Below are 11,145 nucleotides of genomic sequence, written 5' to 3' on the forward strand. Positions count from 1 at the left end.
AAGTCTTATCAACTAAACCAATAATGCCCTTTATAGAAAGATTACATTTGGGCTTCATATGTCTTGAATCTCCTTCAGTCTAAAAATTCCCCAGTCTTTTCTTGACCTCCACATATTTAAAACCAGGAGTTCACAATGAAACCCGAAATTCCAATCCTAGTTTTCTCTTTTTCCACATTACAATTACCATCTCTAATAGTGAAAAATCTAGTTGCCATGATCTTTAATGTATATACTTACTTGATCAATCTTTTCAGGTAATCACTCTCTCCCATTCACTTTGAGCATCTTTTTTATATGTAGATGCCCTTTTCATCCTGCTTTGACTCTGACATCCAATCCTAGGCTGCCAATTCTGTAGGGACGCCTTTGTTACCCTACTTGGGCTCTGACTTCCCATATAAGCCACAGCTACCTCCACACCTCCATGAAAATACACTTCATCCCCAGCCTCAGGTGGCTACCATCTCATTCCTTTGAGCTCTGACACCTTGGTGTCACATGAGTACTATTTTCATAGTTCAGATAGCTTGCTTAGGGCGATTGCAGCATATCTTCCTCCCCAGTGCAAATATGGACACCTGTCTTGCTTGGGCCCCCAAATAGCTTTAGGACTAAATTGTTCAGGAAGGGGAAAAAGAGGAAGAGAAGATAAAAAAGGGAAATGAAAGGAAAGGAAGGGGAATCATTACCATATTTGTAAATCTAAATATAGGATGATCTTTTAATATAATCAACTAATAGCAAAACAAAGTTAGCCTACCTAATTAAAGGTTTATGAGTAAAAGAACTTTTTCTGTAATGGTAGAAAATTTGTGGAGAATAAAACTCTTCAATGGAATTTGGGTGAGATGCTCTGGGAATTTAGCTAAATGGGAATAAATCTAGAGTCTGCAGATCAGGAATTATAAACATGCCTTGGTTTATTCTACCTGCCTTTTACTCCATTTAATGGCTTCCTAAACCCATCATATGTATCTCCATCCTATGTGTCTGATTTATGAACTATGCTCTCTAATAATAACAGGTACCTGAATAATAACCAGCTTTTAATTCTGGAAAACTTCCCCACAGAATACCTAGGTCCTTCTGTCATTTCAGAAAAAAGAATTCACTTTGATACGTAAGTGCCATCTCCCAAATCCTACAACTGTGTACCTTAAGCAAGATACAGCTACCTGGAGAAGTTTTCCTGCATTAAAATTTGGTATTATGTGCCAAAAAGTACAAAGACTTCAAAAGAATAAGATATGATCACAGGGTACAATCCCTGGAGACAAATATTGTCAAGTCAGAATGACAGCTGCATTCAGAAACACAGTCCTTATGGGTCATGCATTACTATTGTTAGCGGTATTGGGAGAGAGGAAAGAGGCTGAAATGGAAGTGGCATTTGACAAGATTTTACAATACATACAAACATTTATGAAAATATATCCCCTATACCAGGCTCAAGATACCACAATCCATAATCCTTATTTCTAAAGTACTGAAGTATATTATGAGATGAATAAAGTATCCTGAAATCCTATAAGCCTAATTAGATCCTGTATTCTGTACCTTCCCAAGGTAATCAGGGGATTGACTGGTATCCCAAAGCCATTAATGTGACAAAGGTGATGTGTAAATTAGCCCTGATTCTTTTATTGGTTTCTTTGTGGCTGCATGATTAAATGGATACCCAATGATGATCTTGTAGTAGCTCATACCTGCCTTTCCCCATCATTTCTCTAATTACGTTCCTTTATTATTCCTTTCTATTTTGCCTTCAGTCTGTTGCTCCTTGAATAGAATATCATCTGAAAATAATTTTTGTAGCCAGACCTAGGGAAGCTAAACAGGAGTAGCCAATAAGCAGATCAACTGCCAGGCAAAAGTGAACTCATTATGCCAGAGACAAAATCAGCACTGCTAGGGTTTAATCATCCAGCAACCACAGTAATTATATTCATTTAAAAACAAATGTATTCCGGGGCACCTGGGTGGCTCAGTGGGTTAAAGCCTCTGCCTTTGGCTCGGGTCATGATCCCAGGGTCCTAGGATCAAGCCCCACATCAGGCTCTCTGCTCAGCAGGGAGCCTGCTTCCTCCTTTCTCTCGGCCTGCATTTCCACCTACTTGTGATCTCTGTCTGTCAAACAAATTTAAAAAAATAAAAAAAAAATGTATTCCAATTCCAAAGAGACAAAAGAATTGGATAGGAAATTTCTGTTCCCTGAAGAGTTAAACTCTCCATTATAGTACTATAGTCTTCAGTGATAACTTCAGGAAAACATTTATCTTATTTAAAAGGTCAGTGAAGCAAGAACTGGCTATGTCCTTGTTATGCTTACTTTAACTACTGCAATTAAACTTTGGCAGTAGCAGAAGCACAAAATATTGCCTACTGGTACACAACCAGAGACGGAGCCGAGTAGCCACAGCGAGACCCTGAAGTTTGAAAACAGATTTAGTTTACTGAATATATGGTTAGGTTTTTACCCATGTCCTAAGCCCTAAGAAACAGTGCTGAGGTATCCAAAAAAGGGTAAGAAATACAAGGAATGACTAGGGTTAGAAGAAATGACTTTTAGTTCTTCTTCCCTTATCTTAAATTTTAATACAGGGAGGGATTGAAATGGATGGATGGATGGATAGACGAATAAACAGACAGACAACAAACAGGCTGTTCCCTAAAAAAAGAAAATGGGATTGAAATAATTATTCTATCATTAAGTATCTTTGATCCTGTGAAAAAAATCACAGTAGGAATCTGAGTACTCTTTAGGTCTAGATAACAAATGTAGTAGTTTTGTTAATGAAAACTGATACCGATGCACTGAGAGAAGATTAATTAAAGCACTCCTAGATAAAAGTCACATGAAAACAGGCACAAGACACAGAATATGAAATAAATAACAGGGAAGATTAAATGTGATGTGCAAGTAAAGAAAGAATTCAATTCTTCAGTACCTAAAGAACTGAAAGGAAAAAAAGTATGACAACAAAGAAAAATAGTGCAGAAGAAAAGTGATGCAAATTCCATGATGGCAAGGATTTCCCCTTTGATTTGTTCACTATTGTATCTCCAGTGTCCAGAACAATACCTGGGACCTGGTAGGTAGTGAATAAAAATGATTAAATGAATGAATGGCTAGGATAAGTAAGAGAATTGATAGTAATGCAACACTAGTGGAACAAGAGGCATTATAAAAATAAAATATAAAAATATTTTTGGGGCGCCTGGGTGGCTCAGTGGGTTAAGCCGCTGCCTTCTCAGGGTCCTGGGGTCAAGCCCCCACATCGTCCTGGGGTCAAGCTCCGCATCGGGTTCCCTGATCAGCAGGGAGCCTGCTTCCCTCTTTCTCTCTCTCTCTCTCTCTGCCTACTTGTGATCTCTCTCTGTCAAATAAATAAAATCTTTAAAAAAATATTTTTATAAAACAAAAATAGAAACAGAATGGTGATGGAGTAAAGGGGAAAGAAACAGGAAGCAAATGTGGGAATTGATCAAGTTGATAAATGAGAAATGACTGAAGTTTTAAAAAAAGTACACAGAACTATAAGAAGAAGAGGAGAAAGATAGGAGAAGACAGTATAAAATATTAAAATTACAAAAGATAAAAATGGTAGGAATTGGCCAAAATGAGACAGCTTTAGATGATGTGACAAAAGATAAACTATAAGACATGAGAAACTAACAGCTAACATGTAGGTGCCAGGTACAGGTCTACTGCCAGCTAGTAGTAGAGCTGGGATCTGAGCATGGGCAGTCTGACACCAGAGCCTTTGTTCTTAACCCCTATACCACTAAGCAGATTCATACATTTGCTTTTATATTTTAGAGGGAAATTATAAAGATAGGCTTTTTAGGAAGCCATAAGCAGTTTAGAATATATTTTAGTTTCTGTTTTGTTTTACTCATTTATCATATGCCTCATTTCTAAGTAAAAAAATGACAGCTCCATCAAGGGGGTATCTTTACCTGTTTTTAGTCACTGGTATATTCTAATTATTCATGTGGTTCACATTTAATAGGTACTCTAATGTAGTTTTTGAATTTCTATTCTTAAAGTCTTTTCAAAGCTTTCCACATCTTCACAACTGATTATTTATTTATTTATAGAGAAGTGGGGAGAGAGAGAGAGAAAGAGATAGGCAGAGGGAGAGTCTCAAGCAGGGGCTTGATGCATCTCACCACCCTTAGATCATGACCTGAGCTGGAATCAAGAGTCAGACGCTTAAATGACTGAGACACCCAGGTGCCCTTCCACAACTGATATTTTAAAAGATGTGTTGGCACATAAATTAGATGTTCTACTCACCCAATTTTGAAACTTTAAGAATTCTTCAATGTTCCTTGGAGGTTTTTGCATTTTCTAATGAAGTAAAATCAATATTGCTAATTAACATAAAATCAGACTATTTATGTTTACATATAATCTACTTAAGTAAGTGATACTAGACTTCAGTTATAATTTTCAGAGCCATAAGACATTATAAAATATTCACCTTGTAAAGACCCTGCACTTTAGAGATATTAATGTTTAAATCCCAGGCCTCCAAACCAAATTCTGTAAAAGGCTTCCCTCATATATTGCTCCTAGAAATAAATTCCACAAGAATTCTGTTGAATCTCCTCATTTCAAATTCCTACAACAGTTCTGGGACATTTTGGGTTATCCTGGATGGTGTCTACAATAAATCCAGAGCCCAAAATATAGTAACTTGCCTCTCTTGCCAACGACGTCTTTAAAAGGCCACACTAGTGACATGGTGAAAATAACTTAAATATTTGGATGTTTCTGTGTAAAAATAATATTCCCATTTTTATTAGTAGTTTCCTCATAAGTTGAAAACATATTCTTTCACTGGACAAATTAATTTTATCCAAGACTACATCTTGTTCTTCCTTGTTTAGAGACTATGTAACATTCTTTCTTCTGCTTGGAAGGCTCCCTGTTCCAAACCCTCTCCCTCCAATCCCTTCTTGGCCTATTTAACTCCTATTTTAAATGTCAAATTAAAAGTCACTTTTTCTAGGAAACCCTCCTTGTTTCCAAAAGACTGTATCTATGATAACACATAGCAGATTCATTCCTATATGAGGATAGAAACTATAGTATAATCACTGCTGAACTGTCAAAATTTCATACAGTGACTGGCTCAGAGTTAGTGCATAACTACTTGCAATGTGTATAAATTAATAAATGAGTAGATAGATGTCAGAGAAATGTGTTATTTAAAAGGATAATAAGACCATTTCTAGAGAGTGAAAAACCAGCAAGAAGGCAGCAAAAATAAGAGAAATTCAGAATATCTCAATATCATATCCTAATGATATGATGATGACATGTCTGAAAAGACTAAAACACTAAACACATATTTCACATCAATATATAAATGATCAAGATTACAAAATCACCATATTTTTTAAAAAGAGCTATACATTTGAGGCTGAAGAGAATATTTCATCCTGTAAAATTGTTTAAAATAGATGATGAATATAAGCAGATAGATAACAAAATAAAAGGTATATGTGACAATCATTATAAAAATAAGTGGTCAGAAGCAAAGCTGCATAGAGTTGTCAAAAAAATGTAATGGAAAACAGGGAACTCTAGATTGAGAAGGGTAAGAAATAAGAGACAGTGCACAGGGGCGCCTGGTGGCTCAGTGGGTTAAAGCCTCTGCTTTCGGCTTGATCATGATCCCAGAGTCCTGGGATCGAGCCTTGCATCGAGCTCTCTGCTCAGCAGGGAGCCTGCTTCCCACCCCCTAAGCCCCGCCTGCCTCTCTGCCTACTTCTGATCTCTCTCTGTGTCAAATAAATAAACTCTTAAAAAAAAAAAAAGATGGTGTCCAGAGAATGCTTAGAAACAAACAAAAATGTTCAGGATACAGAGAGAGTGAGTGTAGTAGTTTTGCTAGAAGGAAACTATCAGTATATTTTGAAATACATGGACTATAAAGAGGTTAATTAAAATAATCTAAGTTTTGCCTTTTTTTCTTGTGTGGGTTATAAAACCATTTCTAGTACACAGCACTAAAAATAATACCCACATTTCTCTTTTAAAAATTCTTTTTTTATTTGAGTACAATTGACACATATTACATTAATTTCAGGTACACAACATAGTGATTCAACAACTCTATAGGTTATGCTCTGCTTACCACAAGTGTAGCTACCATCTATCACCATACAACACTACCACAGTATCACTGACTATATTCTCTATGCTGGACCTTTTATTCCTGCGGCTTATTCATTCCACAGTTAGAAACCTATACCTCCTATTCTTCTTTACCCATTTTGCACATTCCCCTAACTCTGGCAACCATCAGTTTGTGCTCCATTTTTATAGTTCCGGTTCTGCTTTTGTTTGTTCATTCATTTGTTTTGCTTTTTAGGTCCTACATATAAGTGAAATTACAAAGTTTCTATCTTTCTCTTTCTGACTTATTTCACTCAGTATAACACCCTCTAGGTCCATCCATGTTGTTGCAAATAGCAATATCTTATCCTTTTCATGGCTGTGTAATATTCCTGTGTGTGTGTGTGAGTGTGTGTGTTATCTTCTTCATCCATTAAAATATTACCCATGTTTCAACTAATGGAAGTTAGAAAAATGTATTATGGAAATGAAACTTAACATGAGAAAGTTCCAGCTAATTTCAATATAAAATTCCAAAGTTCTCTAAGGTAAATGTTAAAAGGAGATAGGTATAAATTAAATGGACTTCTGCTCTCAGTATAATGTAGAAGGATTCAGAACACCTATGCTTCCACAGTAACAACAAAAGAAATGCAGATAAAACAAAAATTTTACTTTTCTATGAGGCTGGTGAAGAGCAGTGGGTGTCAGTAAGCAGGACTGGCTGTATCATTTGTGCCAATGCACAGTCCCTTGTCCAAAAATTAAGAATTTTAAGATAGTAAAATGAGACCACTAAAACAAGTGTGGGGTCCATTTAATCACGAGGCCCTGTGCAACTGCCCATGAAACCTCCCTACATAGAAGCCTTAATGACCAGAAATCCAAAAAGAAATATTCTCTTTATAAGTGAGCATAAAGGTCTGGCAGCTTCCTTACCTGGCAGCAAGCTCTGATCATCCATTGAGGAAAGTGTTGGTCTGCCATGATGCAGTAACTTAGAGGAGATGAAGAGAAATCACTTGGACCTCAGTCGTTGATGTGAGCTGGAGGAAGAGGCTGGAATCTGAAAGACACCCAAATACAAAAATATATGAGTCAGACAAACAATCTCTTCCCAGACCACTAAGCCTCACTTCTGAGTTTTGTCTAAAAAGCAGCAGTCAAGGAGGGGCTAGAAAGATAGAGAACTTATATAGGCCAACACATTCTTATGGCACTTGGGTTCCATGGCCCTGACAGAGTTGACCCCAAAGACGAAGCAAAAATGTAAAAAAACTTTAGTACCAACTTCTCCCAATTCAATATTGATGAGCTATAAGTTGGATTATGATGAGAGAAGTTGGAAGTTGGGTTAGTCAAAAGTGAATTCAATCCAATTAAAGCTGAGCCAACCCTAAAGTTCAACTCAAGTCTAGGAGGAATAAAAAAATCAACATCTCACTTTGAATGCCAAGGAGAGTAATAGGCTTGTGCTTTCTGAAGACTAAGTAACACTAAATTGTACTTTGTCCTCTACAAGTTTTTCCCATAATGTCTATCACACAATAAAACAATTACAAGAATACAAACAAGAAGTAAAATGGGACCCATAATCAAGAGAAAGCACAGTCGACACAAACCAATTCACTGAGAACACAGTTATAACTAGCAGGCAAGGACTTTATAGCATCTGTTGCCAATATGTTAAAGATTTTACAATATAGGTTAGATTATGGTTCATGCAGAGATCAGGTATTCAAGGGAAACAGAAATTCTAAAAAAGAAATGGAAATTCTAGAACCATGCACATATTAATCATAAGCAACTATTGTGTCAACATTAATATTAGATAAGACAGACTTCAAGACAAGTATTACCAGGCATAAATAAGGTTATTTCATAGTGATAAGAGGTCAGTTCATTAAGAAGACATACCAATGTTAAATGTGTTTGGATCTAATAAAAGAGCCTCAAGCCAAACTATGGAAAGAGCCTAGATGTCCATCAACAGATGAATGGATCAAGAAGATGTGGTATATATACACAATGGAATACTATGCAGCCATCAAAAGAAATGAAATCTTGCCATTTGCGACAACATGGATGGAACTAGAGCGTATCATGCTTAGCGAAATAAGTCAAGCGGAGAAAGACAACTATCATATGATCTCCCTGATATGAGGAAGTGGTGATGCAACATGGGGGCTTAAGTGGGTAGGAGAAGAATCAATGAAACAAGATGGGATTGGGAAGGAGACAAACCATAAGTGACTCTTAATCTTACAAAACAAACTGAGGGTTTCTGGGGGGAGGGGGCTTGTGAGAAGGGGGGGGTTATGGACATTGGGGAGCGTATGTGCTTTGGTGAGTGCTGTGAAGTGTGTAAACCTGGTGATTCACAGACCTGTACCCCTGGGGATAAAAATATATGTTTATAAAAAATAAAAAATTAATTAAAAAAAAACCCAAATCCAAAAAAACAAACAACCTGCATCCTTAAATCTGATGTTTCATCTGACTAGTAACATCCTCAATGGATTCCCTGTGAGAAATAAAAGTTTATTATATTAAACCACTGAAATGTTGGGTTGTCTTTGACAGTAGTAAATTCATAATGGTGGTTTTTTAAAAAATGGCCACAAATTCTTTGACAATCTTTGGGGAAGTGGCATCTATCTATGCTCCATCATCTATAATCTGGACACCCCTTAAAATATATTTATAACCAAAAGAATGTGTGAGAAGTGATACTGTGTTCCTTATTCCTTGCAATACTTGGTGTTGGAGCCCTGGGCCTAAACTAGGAGTCTGATTACCCTGCAGCTATCCTGTGAGGAAGTTCAGGCCACAGGGAGAGGCTACGCATGTGATCTCTGATAGCATTCATAGACTGCCACGCTGAGTTACCAAAGAAAAGCTGTCCCTCTGTGGCCTCCTCAACACATAATTCATGAACACAATAAAAAGGTTGTTTTAAGCCATATTTTGGAGTAATTTCTTACATAACAGTAGTGAGCCAATACTCACATCACTTCAAATAATAAATAGCATCATTTGTTTTTGTAATCTGTGCACCTTAACTAAAGAAAAAGGTGCAAATTATTTATTCTTGGCTTGGAGACTTTGCTAGTGCTACTTCTCTTACCCAGAAAGCTCATCTTTCTTCATAAAGCAGTGGCTTTCAAACTTTTTAAGGAGAAACACACAACAACAGATACATTTTATAAACATGGCCTAGTGCACAAGCATGTACCCATGTATACACACAAAGATATTCTTTGACTTATGATGGGGTTATGTTTCCAAATAGCCATCCTAAGTTGAAAATGCATATAATACACTTAACACACTGAATTAGCTTAAATGTGCATAAATGTGCTCAGAATACATGTTGACATACTGCTGGGCAAAATCATCTAACACAAAGCCTATTTCATAATCAAATGTTAAATATGCCACGTAATTGAACACTCTACTGAAAGTGACAAACAGAATGGTTGTATGGGTAAAGAATAGTTTCTAAAGTATAGAACTTGTCCGTTGTTTAGTGATGGCCTCGCTGACATGGCTGTGCATTATCACAAGAGAGTTTCATCCTATGTATCATTAGTTCAGGAAAACACCAAGTCAAAATTCAAAGTATGGTTTCTACTGAATGGTTATTGATTTCACACTATTATAAAGTTGAATAATCCTAAGTCAGTGAAATGTTAAGTCACGGACCATCTGTAATTTAAAACTCCATGAAGTGGGGCTCTTGGGTGGCTGTCAGTTAAGGATCTGCCTTCAGCTCAGGTCATGATTCTGGAGCCCTGGGATGGAGCCCCGCATCAGGCTCCCCGTCCAGGAGTGTGCTTCTCCCTCTCCCTCTACTGCTCCCCCTGTTTGAACTCTCTGTCTCTCCCAATCCAATAAATAAGTAAAATCTAAACAAAAACAAAACAAAACAAAAAAACCTCCATAAAGTAATACTTAACTTTACCAAGTGCCATGCACTGACATTTTCACACTATACTAATTCGTTTTTTAAAATCTCTAGTTTTGGGGCACCTGGCTGGCTCAGACTGTGGAGCTTGTGAAGCTCCATCTCAGGGTTGTGAGTTCAAGTCCCACACTGGCCTTAGAGCACATTTAAAAGAAAATAACAACAACAACAACAACAAAATTAAACGTGTGGTTTCCACTCAGTCTATTTGCTTGCTTACAAACGGGACCTCCACCAATCCCCTTGAAAAGCACTGCTCCGGGCCATGTCATTCTCCAAAACCTTACTCAAGTCCAACCAATAAGCCTTCATTGACCACCCCATTTCTGAGCTTTTGTGAAATTCCTACAATTTATTAGTCACGTGTTTTCTATACTAGCCCTTTCAACTTGATGTCCTAAGCTCCTCTAGGGCAAGCATCTGTCCTTGATCCTTCAGATGCTAAATTCAAAGTACTCAATAAATACAATGCTCAGGGTCTGTGTTTCTGAATCTCAGTCTTAACACTGCACTCCTTAGTCTGGGATTTTCTCTGGGGTGGGGCAAGGGAAAGTGGTTTTATCATCTATCCACCTTTTGTGCTTAATTCCAAAATGGAAAAGTGCATAAAGCAGTTCCAAGTCTACCCGCGTGTAGCTTTCAAGCAAACCAAACCACCAAGAGACACAGTTTCCCTGATAGCTTTCGTGACTACTGGTACTCCTCTTGACGTAGTCCTAAAAAAGTAACAGGACTAAGTTCTCACGACGAAGACAGTTGTGGAATGGGTAAAATGGAAAAGTGTTCTGAAGGATCAGGATTTTTCACAACTCACTGCAACTACACCTCGAGAATGTACTTCCAGAACCGCGTTCCGTTCAAGGGGCCTCGGCCAGGGTCAGCAGGGAACGCAGCGCAAGGCGGCGGGGCTGTGAAGACCAGCGGCACAACCCCCACCTCGCTTCCCGCCCGGGTTCTCCCAGGACCAGCGCGACTCCGCCGGCGGCCCAGAGGCTGAGGCGGGACTTCCCCTTCTAACCACGCCCCGCGTCCCTCCCTGCTCGTT

The 11,145-nt window shown here is 37.9% G+C and overlaps 1 protein-coding gene across 6 annotated transcripts in view; it reads right to left on the reverse strand.

Moving 5' to 3' along the window:
* FAM227B (family with sequence similarity 227 member B) overlaps positions 1-11,145 on the reverse strand; it is a 194,366-nt gene that overhangs the window by 183,120 nt on the left and 101 nt on the right. For 3 of the 6 annotated variants that reach the window (XM_045067755.1, XM_045067754.1, XM_045067749.1), the window contains exons 1-3: positions 10,915-11,144; positions 7,073-7,199; positions 4,304-4,357 (exon numbers count right to left, since the gene is read on the reverse strand). In XM_045067755.1, coding sequence (XP_044923690.1) covers positions 4,304-4,357; positions 7,073-7,120 — 102 coding nt within the window. In that variant the 5' untranslated portion in view covers positions 7,121-7,199; positions 10,915-11,144. Of the gene's footprint in view, positions 1-4,303; positions 4,358-7,072; positions 7,200-10,914; position 11,145 lie in introns of those variants that run through there. The other 3 variants (XM_045067750.1, XM_045067751.1, XM_045067753.1) reach the window with 3 other exon arrangements.

The sequence above is a fragment of the Mustela putorius genome, unplaced genomic scaffold, assembly GCF_011764305.1.
Source record: "Mustela putorius furo isolate JIRA1106 unplaced genomic scaffold, ASM1176430v1.1 tig00003898_pilon_pilon_pilon, whole genome shotgun sequence".
NCBI classification, from domain to species: Eukaryota; Metazoa; Chordata; class Mammalia; order Carnivora; family Mustelidae; genus Mustela; species Mustela putorius.